This window comes from Talpa occidentalis, unplaced genomic scaffold (assembly GCF_014898055.3).
Source record: "Talpa occidentalis isolate TD23 unplaced genomic scaffold, MPIMG_talOcc4v2.1 talOcc4.7, whole genome shotgun sequence".
NCBI lineage: Eukaryota > Metazoa > Chordata > Mammalia > Eulipotyphla > Talpidae > Talpa > Talpa occidentalis.
In genome coordinates, this window is record NW_023605083.1 from 115876543 (window position 1) to 115889184 (window position 12642).

Consider the following 12642-nt stretch of genomic DNA (forward strand, 5'->3'; position numbering starts at 1 on the left):
GCCAATGTATTATATGTGGTAGAAGCAGTATCTGAACCACATGCAGTTCAACTAATGACATTTACAATTGAAACTCAGTTGAACTATATAAATTCTGTCTAGATTGTTCCCATTCATTGATAACAGACTGGCATCTGTGACTATTTAGAAGCCTAGTGTCGATCTCTACCCTGTTTAATGGGAGTTTATTTTTGTTTGAGTCTTCCATGCTGTCTCCTTTGTTTTAATCTTAAAATATTATTTCCAGATTGATAAAGTACTTGTGAAAGATTATGTACTATCCTTATATTTGTTAAGAATACAAAATGTGTTTTCTCTCCCAAGGTAGTATCAAAGTGCTCATCAGTATTTTTTTCATTGTCCACAGTTCCAACAAAATCAGAGACTGCATTTCCTGAGATTAAGGATTAGAACAGATTAAGATTTAACTGAACTTTAAAATATTTAGGGGCAAAAAGATGAATGATTTGGGAGATTATGAGTCAAGAGGTCAAAGATACAAGGGATATGTTTTCAGATTCTATAATGTCACTTTACTTTTGTTGTTTACTTTTTAAAAGGTGACTCAGGTTGTTAATAGTCATTCTGCTGAATCAGAATCTCCATATAGGGACAGGGATTTTTTTTTAAGTGTCTACTTTTGAGTCTGATGTTCTGTTTACCTTTTCGCACTTTACAAGCCTCTAAACATGGATGTTTTTGACATTTTTTTAATCTGTTTTGGCAGGTGTTTGCGAGTAAACCCAAAAGGACTAGATGAAGAAAGTAAAGATTACCTGTCACTTTACCTGTTACTGGTCAGCTGTCCAAAGAGTGAAGTTCGGGCAAAATTCAAATTCTCCATCCTGAATGCCAAGGGAGAAGAAACCAAAGCTATGGGTAAATGTTCTCCTCTTTGTCAACTCTATTTTCACAACTTCATGCACTGACAGTTATAGATTTGATACATTTTTTTGAGTAACCCTAAATACGACTTTTTTTTCCACCCAGAATCTCAACGGGCATATAGGTTTGTGCAAGGCAAAGACTGGGGATTTAAAAAATTCATCCGTAGAGATTTTCTCTTGGATGAAGCCAATGGGCTTCTCCCTGATGACAAGCTTACACTCTTCTGCGAGGTGAGTCCTTTTACCTAACTTTTACCTGTCTATGAGACTAGCAATTCCGTTAGGTATTTGGTAGACTCTCTTGGTATTCTATTGTATCAGGGATGAGAATGGGAAAAATCCCCAAGTGGAGTGGTGCTGCATGAACATTATTTAGTGACTGACTGAAAACTGTGTTGTGATTTCAAGGTTGTTGGGCATGTCAGTTTTCCACTTGTTACTCTAAAAACAGATTGTCACTACCTTGGTATGTGTGATTTTTCTGGTATCCTGGCTTTTTCATTGCTTTCAGATAGCATTTGGAAGGACTGTCATTTCAAGCTGAGGAGAATAGCAAGCAACTAGATAATGTATATTTGTTCCTTAAAGTTACTGGTTTCTCCTTGAGCCCAAGTGTGTTTGACTACAGATCCCTCTCCTTTCCTTTTCTGCTCTTTGAACTAGATGATTCTTACCAGGAATTGAGTGTCTCCGATTTGTCTTGCTGGAGTAATTGTGAAATAGGAAGGTGAGAACCTTTTTTTTTTTTTTTTTTTTTTTTTTGAGTGAAGGCTATGTAAAGTTCTCTGATTCGTAGTTAGCTAGGAGAGTTGTCTGTAGTCACTAAGTTAGGATAGTTCATCTATTGACAACCTAAGAGTCTACTCACATTTACAGGAGAAGCCTTGAAGTAAAATTCCTAAACAAGAGTGAGTTGGAACGTGTTTTCTTTAATGAGTATGTGCTAATTAGTTGCTACATGCTGTTATCAATACATTTTAAGTACTTATCAGCTGTAATAAATGAATTCAACCTCTAGTCAACTAACTAGGATGTTAGCGTTCCCTACTCATAGTATGGGTCAAGGAACCACTTCCTGAGCAGTACCATGTAATGAGAGTAACCACTATATTTTCATGAGGAGTTGCAGACAAGTTCCCTAACTACCAGTGTGCTCTGTCAAATTATAGGCTCGGGCTGTGAGTTAATGACAGTTCTGAAGGCATATTACCACCTGTGCCTGGGGGAAGGATTTCTCTTAGGAATCTTGTCCTTTTGCAAAAAAAGACCTGACCAGCAATTAGTCAGCTTCTTTTTGAAATCACAGCTCATTGAATAGTTCCACAGAAGAGCTCCTGGTGATTAGAAAACTTTGGAGCCATGGTTTATTAAAATACCACACTGAATACATAAAATACAGTTTGCATAATAGCTACCTCACCTCCTTTAAAATTGCTAAGTAAAAAAGAAAAATGCTAGAATAATGGCATCTGTATACATATATAAAATGTTGCTATTTTTTGTTTATAAACTTGAAATTTGAATTCCATGCAAATTCAGCTAATTACAAATCATAAAGAAATAGAGACCTGTATTTTAGAGAAATTTAAAAATAGTGGAAATTCTAATTGCTATTGAAAGTGAAAGCCAGTCTTTGAAACTGTTCTCTGAAGGAAAAGAAATCTCCAAATGTTGCATCCGGTGTTTAAGGCCGCATCATAACCTTTATTGCAGCATTTTCAAGTCCATCGTGGGTCCAGCCTTTTCTCACATGCTTTCCCTCTCCTCACCCCATACCCTAAATCCATTCCAGCTACTCCAACCCTGGTGTTGAAGTTCTTGGTTTAGAAACCAATTGACCTGCCCTCACTTGGCAATCTCTTATCCCTTGGTTAAGTCTAATGCACTCTCTCTCGTTTTGCTTTCCCACATAAAATTCTCTTAGGAGAAATCCTGTGGTTAAGTTTAGATTTGCCTTACTGACTTAGAAGGGAAGTGAGATGACACTTTGGAAATGAGGAGATGTTGAACAGGGAAACGTCTGCTGGGTTCTGCTGATGCCATCGGTTTCTTACCATCAGACCAGGTGTGCCATCTGTTCCTCTCACACTTCTCCATTGGCCACAGGTGCTGAGTGTTGCTTCTCATACTTGGGCTTCTGCCTAGTGAGACTCGTTTCTGTTCCAAGACTCTCTGTGGACTTAGTAGAATTCAGCATTGCAAGACAGTTGCGTGGGGTGTGTGGTAGATGTGTGGGATTTAAAAATGTCTGCAGCTCATCTAAGTTCTTAGTGCTTTTCAAAGCTAGATCGTTCTTGGATGCAAATTCTATCCCTGACTTGTTGCTCCTTTCTGTCAATGGAATATTTATAAATAAGCTGATTTTTTGATAATTTATGTTTTATTGATCATTGGTTTAGCTGGTATTTTCTTACTATTTTGAAGTTTTTATGAAGTGATGTCCCAGTACAATTTAGGTTATAAATACTCCACTGCTCCATTCCTCTCTCAGCCTAGGCGCTTCGCTTCTGTCCTATCCTGACACAATAAGTACAGTTGTTTCATGGGTTGTGTGTGTGTGCTGCCTATTCCTAGAGTCCACAAGAAGAAATCTTTAGGTGAATGAGTGAGAATTTTTATGTTTCGGTGCTTTTTTTCACTGGTATTATTGTTAATGAATATTTAAGTGGAATTAGTGGCAGGTTCTGAAAATGCTGAATAGGTGGTCTTGTTTATACTGTGCTGCACTGAATACATGTTCAGTTCTCAGTGATGTTTTGTCTATTAGGAGTTGTGGCTATTCTTCCAAGTTGGTATTATTACTTAGTTAATGTATTTGGAAAGAATTTCAGAGCATTCCCTGAATTGTCTCTTATCCCAATCCTTCGAGCTAGGGTTAGTTCTGTTATCTTCATTTCATGTTACTAAAGAAAGAAGCAGTGCCTGTGGAGGTCAGGTAATTTTTCCTAACATTGTGCAGCAAATTAGTGTCAGGGCCATGTCAGCTCTCCATTATCCATTTCTAGTCTGTTGCACTACTCTAAGTGGAACCAAATACTTTTTACCCAAGGAAATGCAGTCTCTACCAAGTTTTCTTTAACAGAGACTATTTACTTTGGTAATGAAAGAATCATGAAAGCGTCACACTTTTAATTTTCTCTTTTATAATTTGGACCAATGAAAATCTTCATGAAGTGTTTCAAGTTCTGTTGACTCATTTATTTATATTGAAAACAAGTAGTTGTTAGCAATAAATTCCACCTTCACAGTGTATTCCTTTGACAGTAGAAGATTCCAATACCTCTTTGTAATATTGCAATGAAAGTTGAAATATGAAAAACCAAATATGAAATATGTAGACACTAGTTAACTCTTTAAATTTTTATCCCTTTTCTTCTCAAATGTGAATATCCCTTCATAGACCAGGAATATTTTTGTCAATTTTTAAATAATGTGGATCTGTTCATTTTTTATTTTATTAATGAATTTTTTGATGTACTGGTTCATCTATATACAAATGCTAGTATTTGATTGCTTTTGACCTATAGAAATGGATATTTAATGTAACATTATTATAGGTTATAAAATATGATAATGTAGTAAACCTACCGCCAACCTAACATTATCACCTGTAACTTGGAACTAACCTATATGTGCTTGTCATCTATTTCTTACATCTGCTATCTCCATGCTCCGAGGATGTTATATTTTTAATTGTATGCTCTCATTCCCTTGTTTATTACTTGTATTGTTTTGATTTGCTTGTTTTGAGCTTTATAAAATGATGTTAGATTGTACGTAGTCATCTATGACTTGCTTTTTTCCATATTATGTGCTTGTAATTTATGTTGTGGCTGTAACTATAGTTCATTCATTTTTAGTGCTGTACAATAGTTTGTTGTATGGATATACAGTGGTTCTATTATTCATTCTCCTGTTGATGAGCATTTAGATCATTGCTAGTCTTTTGATTAGAAATAGTACTGCTTCTATAAATAATTATACAGTGAGGTTTTTTTTCTTGATTGGCTTAATTATAAAGAAATTTAAGATATATTTCTATTGATTTACTTTGACTTTTTATGTTTTGTTAAAATGTACAAGAATTGGCACAATCTTTGGTCTTCTATGAAATTTTCTTTTTTAAGAAAAGGATTCGACTTTACAAGTGAGGCCCTTTTACAACTTGAAGTTTAGAGGAATATACAGTCTTCCTGAGACATTTTCATGCAGTCATTTATAAGACGACATAAATGTCACAGTCACGTCATCTTCACAGCTGCAATTCTGAATGAGTCTCCATAGTCAACTTTATAGGCATTAAAAAAAAATCTTTATTTTTTTCTCAAAATGGTCTCATTTTAGCATCATCATTTGCAGAGAAAAACAATCTCTTTCTAAGTTAAAAGTTTGGGCTCTGAAGACTCATTTGTGAATGCCATTTAAAATTTATTTTTAATTAAGCGTATTTAATGTTGGTAAGAGGTGCCAGACATTCAGAGCTCTGGAGACTCCAGGCATTCATATATCTACAGAACAAGTCTGGCTCAGACAGTAAAGGTACATTCTCCTTCCTGCTGTGTTCCTGTCTATATCTAGAGAGAGGAATTGCTCCTGTGAGAGAAGTCACAGTCTTTAGGCTCCACTCATTACTACAGTGCATCTAACCAGCATAGGGTCCACTGGTAACCATAGTTTGCAATTCAGCCTAACTCTTGCCATTTCGTTTTACCCAGGCTAGTAAATTGCCATCAAGTGCTAATGACTTTGGATTCCTGTCAACCTGGTTTAATTCAGGCTTAGGAACCCAGTGCCAAAAGTATTCTCCATTCTCATCATTAGCCATTCCAAGAGACTCTTGCTTTTTCCTATGAGGAAGTTGGATTGAACTCGTCTTTCTGTTTTTCTTTCATCCCCTCCCCCTCCTTTTTAAAAAAATCTATTTTGAAGCTATAACTGGAAATGGGCAACTCCTACTTTTGGTGTTAGTGTATCAAAGAAGTGAGGGTGTTAATATGAGAAAGTGGCTGAACCAAATTAGAGATATTATATAGGAGAAGAGAGAATCTCTGGAGTGGTTTGTGCTGGGTCCTGGGCTATTAAAATAATGTAATAATCTGGCTCTGATAAATGTGCTACTAATGCTGAACACATTTGTAATTGATTAATTTGGCTGCTTCATTGCTAAAGATCATAATGGCTAGTTCTAAATAGATTAATAGATTTCTTGACATGCTAATAAATATCTCCCTCCTGCACTGAAGGGACTTTGGGGCATTTGGATGGGGCATTAGCTTTGCCCCTGGATTTATGGCTACCCTTAAGGAATGATTTTCATCTTGAGGATTAAAAGAAATTCGGGTCATTTAGGATGTTCCTAAGCTGTCTTTCTCATCTAACTTGTAGGAATAGCAAAAGTAGGGAGCTGACTCTCAAGGTCTGTGAATTCTGCTTTGATTTTAACATTTCTAAATGAACATGCTATAGGAGATAAAGAATAGCAGTGGTTTATTGGGCAGAAAACTGATCTGTTGGGTCTTAACTATTTTCAATTTAGTAACTTACATTTATTTTATAATGTCATATGATCTCAAATCCTTGTATTTGGTATCCTAACAAATTTCTCTGCATTTCACTGAACCAACTAGAAGTTACCTTAGTTTTTAACCTCAGCTAAACAGTTGCGTTAATTCAGCTGCTGCTGCTAAATGTTGTAGTGGCAAATTAGATACCTCTGTAAACCTGTCGTCTTTCTGTTCAAAGCTATGAGTGCGTGTCTAACTGGAGCCAGCCAGTCTGCATGTCATTGTCAAAAATGACTGAGTAAAGAGTGTAAACCATCTAGTTATTATTACCAGAAAGATCTTTAAGCCCAGTCCTTCATTATACTAACTTGTGAGGAAGTACAAGTCATTTACGGGACTTTATAGAAACTACACTTTATTTTCATGATCCAGACCTAACTAAAATAAGTGAAGTATTTGTATGAGATTCCTTTTTCTAGAGAGTTTAAAAGATGGTAGTTTATATAAGAGTTCTTTGTGTTTAACCATTTGCTTAAGGCAGAGTAAGGTAAATACTTGAAGCTTAACATTGGTTTCTGTCAGTTTTTTCCCTCTGGGTGACTTTACCCAGGTTTTCTGCCAGGGGAGGTATAGCTTACTAGAAGTTGAATAACAAGGAAATTTGTGGGGCACTCTCTCCCCATTTACCTGAGGTGGCACATAGTTGTGATAGATTGGAAATTACTTGATTTGTAGAGATGGTTTCAAGAGACTATAACTCACATTAGTATCTGAATGTACTAAATGAGTACATACTCTCCTCCTGCTGGAAGATAGTTTCTGGTAACAAAAGCTTTGGACTGTTTTTCCTTATCTTTTATAGGTGAGTGTGGTGCAAGATTCTGTCAACATTTCTGGCCAGAATACCATGAATATGGTGAAGGTTCCTGAGTGCCGATTGGCAGATGAGTTAGGAGGACTGTGGGAGAATTCCCGGTTCACAGACTGTTGTTTGTGTGTTGCTGGCCAGGAATTCCAGGCTCACAAAGCTATCTTAGCAGGTTAGTATTTATTCATGGGGAGCTTTAGTTTTGGTAAAACAAGGAAAAACAATGGCTTCATAATTGCCTTTTTTTGAGTAACTTCAGCTTTTTGAACTAGTGAAAAAAACTGCAACTAAATATTAATTGTCAAAAACAAAAAGTCCAAAAGCTCCATAAAATGATACTTGTTTTTTTCCTCTATAGTGGACTTAGGCCATCATATTCAAGGAATAGATGATAATGATACAGTATCGAAGGCCTTTGCACCTGGAGAGTAGATGTCCAAACACTGTGTGGTATTAGTCCTTAGACAGGGGCTTGGGATGTAATGAGGAAGATTCTGACTAAGGACAAAACTATCTTGTAGCCAGGTGCCCAGCCCTGGAGATCTTAGCCCTCTTTTCAGTACAAATAACACTGGAAGAAAATTCAAAAAGAGAATTTTTTTTTTAAAGGAAAAAAAAAAATACTGGAAGAATGAAAATGTTGCCAGTGACTGGAGGGCTGGGTCTTTCTTTACTAATAGACCCGTGATCTCTACGACTAGAAAGACTAGCATAGAGAAGGAACTGATGAGACAGGACCAGCTTTTACCTCACATGAAAACATAGGAGTCTCAATCACAAACTTCTATTCGGTCCATAAGACATAAGAGGACATCACATCAACTTTCAGGTGACAGATTTCTTACCAAGACCCACAGCTCTAAAATGGACGCCTGCCAGACCTCAGTCTGGCTCAACCTAACCATTTTTGTGCTCCCACTCTCAGCTCGGTGTTTAGGTATATCGCTAAAGGAAGTTAATTGGTTAGTGTCCCTCAGCACAGCCAAGAAAAGAATTCTTTCTACATGTTAAGTAGTCAGCTTCCTTTCTTTTTCTCAACAACAGATACTTCAAACTTTTATCAATCTTCTTTACTCTCCAGCATCTAAAAGGTGACCTTTCTTTTACTTCCAAGAGAAAATGGAAGCCCTTTTGTAGGAACTCCCTCAACTTTGACTCTCACTTTACCTGCATTTTCCCTGCAATCTCAGTGGAGGGAGACTGTATTTTCTACTTCTGCTTCATGCTGCCTTCTCAGAAGCCTTGCCCTGCCAGTTGTACCCTTATTATCTGGTATCTTTCCCATCTCTTTCTCTTATTGCCTGTTTACCCTCAGCCTATAAACAGACTCAAGTTTTCCCTCTAGTTATTCTCTCTCCTGTCAGAGCTAATTTCTTAGTTAGCACATTCACTATCTCTATTTCTTCCTTCCCACTTAGCCACAGTTCACCTCTTTGCCACTTAAGCATTTTTCCAAAGTCAAGTCACCTTTTAGTCCCTAACTTGATGGACTCTTTAGTGCATATCTATTTTTTATTCATATTTTGTTTTGTTTTTTAATTCATATATTATTTGAATTCCCTCTCCTGTTTTTTTTTTTTTTTTTAAAGATTTATTTTTTATTTATACAAGCACTGGGTACAATCAGAAGTGTGGGAGGGTGAGAGAATTCACCAGAGCCAGAGCGGGGAGCAGAGCAGGCAGAAGGACTGAAGCATACTGCTGAGGGGAGCAGCGGGCGGCAGGAAAGGTCTGCGCGCCATGTGGGACCCTCCTCCGGTGGCCAGGGAGCAGCGGGGGATCGAACAGGCACTGCAGAGGCTGCGGGCAGCTTCGCAACCCAGCGCTCAACCACTGCGCCACCGGGGAGGCCCTCTCTCCTGGTTTTCTCCTGTTTCTCTGGCTACTTCTGATGTGTAGCCAGAAGAAGAGGGGGCCTCCCTCTTCTTCGCCCATCCCTATAAATAAAGGCTGGTGTTTCCCAAAGGTCTGCTTCAGTTCTCTTTTCACTCTTATTTATTTTCCTTGGGTGATTTTATTTGTTCTCATAGCATTACTTTCTTTCTGTCCACTGAAGACTTCTGAGCATATTACTACTTTGGACCCTCTCTCTTCAGTAAAAGCACCATCCCTTTAGTCTTCAACTTCTGTAATGTATTTATCTTAGCACCTTCTGAGATAAGAACATTGAGAATTAATATCCTTTTGGAGTGGATTAAACTATTCCAGAGGGTTAAGTGCTTTGTCCAAGATTATACAGTTAGAAAATGGCAGGTCAAAAATTGGTCCTTTTTGACCAATTTCGGTTATCTGTTAGCTCAAAGTCCTATATACCCCATTTGTTCTCCCTCTCTTAGGGAAAGATTGATAGTCTCAACTTTGATCAAGGCCCCTGATTTATTGGGCAAAATAAAATTTGAATTCTTAGCTATTTTATTGGTTTCATGGTTGAGATTAAATTTACTTATTTTTCATAGCATTCATTAGGCTAGAATGGGCATGACTAGAATTCTGGTTCTTTTTTTTTTTCCTGCCTCTTTGGAGTTCAATCATCTCTGTTGACTTGGAGGAACAGACAGTGCGCCATAAATGAGCATGCACTTCATCTAGCTAGTGGATGCCCTTGAGCTCTGTTCTTGACTTCCATGCTGTGTGCTCACTGAAAGTGGAGAAAAGTATATGTCATTGTTCCAGGACAAACATCCAGCTATTAGGGCACCTGCCTAAGACCATGAAAGATCTTCTATATTCGAACCTCCAAATCTATCCAGAGGAGATCCCTGTCGTCCAACAGAGAATTTGAATAAGTTCCTAGAAATATGAATGGTTAGAATAAAGCTAATACAAAGTTTTATTTTCAAAGTAGTGATTTCTTTTTTCCCCTTACTATATTTACTCACTCACTGGTTTAAAAAGAAAGGAATTTTATAATTCTGTTATGATTTGAGGCTAAGACCCTTTCTATAGCAATGGGACAGGAAAGTAAACTATTTCTTCTTCAGAACAGAAGACCCAAGAGATTCAATGTGATAACCATCTCTCTGTTTCCCTTTCATGTTGTAGCTCGTTCTCCAGTTTTTAGTGCCATGTTTGAGCATGAAATGGAGGAGAGCAAAAAGGTATGTAACTGGGTGGGGATAGGTCTTTTTAGCTAGGTGACTAGATTCAGATGATTTCTCAGTTTGGCAGGAGACTTATTTTCCTAATTATTTATTTCTTACTGTGTTATTATAATGGAGTACAATTACTAGAGCAGGTACTTTGTAAGAGCAGAGAGAGGTTCCAAAAGCATTCTAACAAAACAAACTCGCTTAGTCCCTGACAGATCATCCATAGAGTTTTGGGTTGAGGGTACTAGACGTGTATTTCTGTTCAGCAAACTCAGGAAAAGAAAAGTGAAAAATTAAACATGGAGTCATTTTGCTGTTGTACAAAGGTGGTACACCTGGTAGCCAGTGATGGGGGGAGCTATTTACAAATAGGAACTGGTGGCTGGGGGTGGGGTGGGGAGAGACTATTTTAACAAATAGGGAAAAAGAAATTTGCCATTCATGTTAGGTTTTAAATGATACAAGCTTCTCTCCTCACGAGAGCTTAAAAAAAATTGTTTAGGGATTTTGTTCTGTTGGAATATTTCTCATTTTCAGTTTTTCTGGCATAGAATCGGGTTGAAATCAATGATGTGGAGCCTGAAGTTTTTAAGGAAATGATGTGCTTCATTTACACGGGGAAAGCTCCAAACCTCGACAAAATGGCAGATGATTTGCTGGCAGCTGCTGACAAGGTGAGATAAGAATAGAAAAATGATCATAAGACTAGGAATTTTTTTGACCTCTTGAGTTTAAAGCCTGGAATTTTATGTTGTATGGGTTCTATGGGTAAGATGAGTATATATCCTAATTTGGTAAAGACAACACACATTTTGATTTGAGAAATACTGAAGTATGAAAGTATAAATGTGGGTCTTAGAATCAAGAAAATATGGTGATTACCTAAAACAACAGGCCAGTAATTCCCAAAATAAGATTAGGGGTAAAGGTTAATGAAATACTGAATGTAACCAAATCAAACTGGTGTTTTGTGTGCTTTACTAAAAGATTTCTCAAAACCTTTGGAGTGTTAATATGCATTCTGAGTTTTCTAAAAGGAAATATGACACATCGTGTTTCTCCAATTTAGTTAACCCTGGAGTTCTTTATCTTAAAGATCACTTCCCGGGATTAGTGTTTCTCAAACTCACTTTTGGAAACTGGTGTTCATTGTGTTGATACAACAAGTGAGCTTGGTGACATGTCCTCCAAGACCCTATAGTCCGAGGAGAGAGGAAGTGGAAGGATTCTTGTTCTGCCAGTGTTAGAGGAGGACATTTGAGACAAGGGTGCTAATAGAGCTTAGACCCAATGAGAGGTATGCATTGGGAGAAAGATGGTTCTTTGCTTCATAATGTTGCAACACCCATCTGAGGGCACAGCTGGCCCTGACCCAAGGGCACCAAAGCCTTCTGAGGATTTGCCCATGGCAGTAGTCTCCCTTCCAGCTCCCATTGCACCCCCACCGACAGAGGAAAGCGCTTAGGTTTACAGGAGAGATTTTATCTTTATTAATCAGCTTTTTGGAGTGTCTGTAGAGGACGAGACATGCAAACCCAGTCACTACTACTGATAAAAAGGATTGAAAAATAGCTGTAGCCATGCAAATATTCTACACCATTGTGGTCTAGCTGAATTCTGACTAGAGGAAACTGGCTTTTGGTGAGGACAGTAAGAAAATATTCACTGTGACCTCTGAGGAGGTAGAACACCCATCCTAGTACTGCTTTCTATAAACATGAATTTATGATGATTTTGCCTCATCTGCCCTCTGATGTTCCATGAAAGGGAGTCACATACCAGGAATTTGCCTCCTCATCTCCTGGCTGCCATCATGACTAGTATTGCAAGACCCACCTTTAAGACAGAAACATCAAGGCTCAGAGCTGTGTATTCTTAGAGCCAGAGTTAGCTATCTGTGTCCCTGGGTTTTCATTCTTGCTCTTAGCCAGAGAACCTGCTGGGAACTTCCTAAAGTGCACAGAGCATGGGAATTAGCCTGACTTGACATTCTAAGGGTGATATTTTCAGTACGATGTGTTAGCTTACATTTTTAAAAGATAAAGCAGCTGAATCACAGCAGTGCTTTCAATTTATGAATGAGAAGTTACCAGAGGGTGCATTTTCTAATTCCATTCAGAATTTCCCTTTAGACAATCTTTACTCCAAGTTTATTTGAAAACATTTTTACCTTTACACCTCCTTGTGAGCTTTAGGAAAACAGAAGAAGAAATCTTTCATGGAAGGATCTAAACAAGTAGAATTTACCCAAGAGACTGAAACAGCTTCTTCTGAGCCTTCCCATTCTCCTGGGG

General features: G+C 37.8%; 1 protein-coding gene across 5 annotated transcripts in view; it reads left to right on the forward strand.

The window, feature by feature from the left end:
• SPOP (speckle type BTB/POZ protein) overlaps positions 1-12642 on the forward strand; it is a 65186-nt gene that overhangs the window by 48187 nt on the left and 4357 nt on the right. For all 5 annotated transcript variants that reach the window (XM_037494896.1, XM_054689576.1, XM_037494897.2 and 2 more), the window contains 5 exons: positions 728-879; positions 991-1118; positions 7254-7431; positions 10302-10357; positions 10900-11022. In XM_037494896.1, the coding sequence (XP_037350793.1) occupies positions 728-879; positions 991-1118; positions 7254-7431; positions 10302-10357; positions 10900-11022 (637 nt within the window). The remainder of the gene's footprint in view (positions 1-727; positions 880-990; positions 1119-7253; positions 7432-10301; positions 10358-10899; positions 11023-12642) is intronic.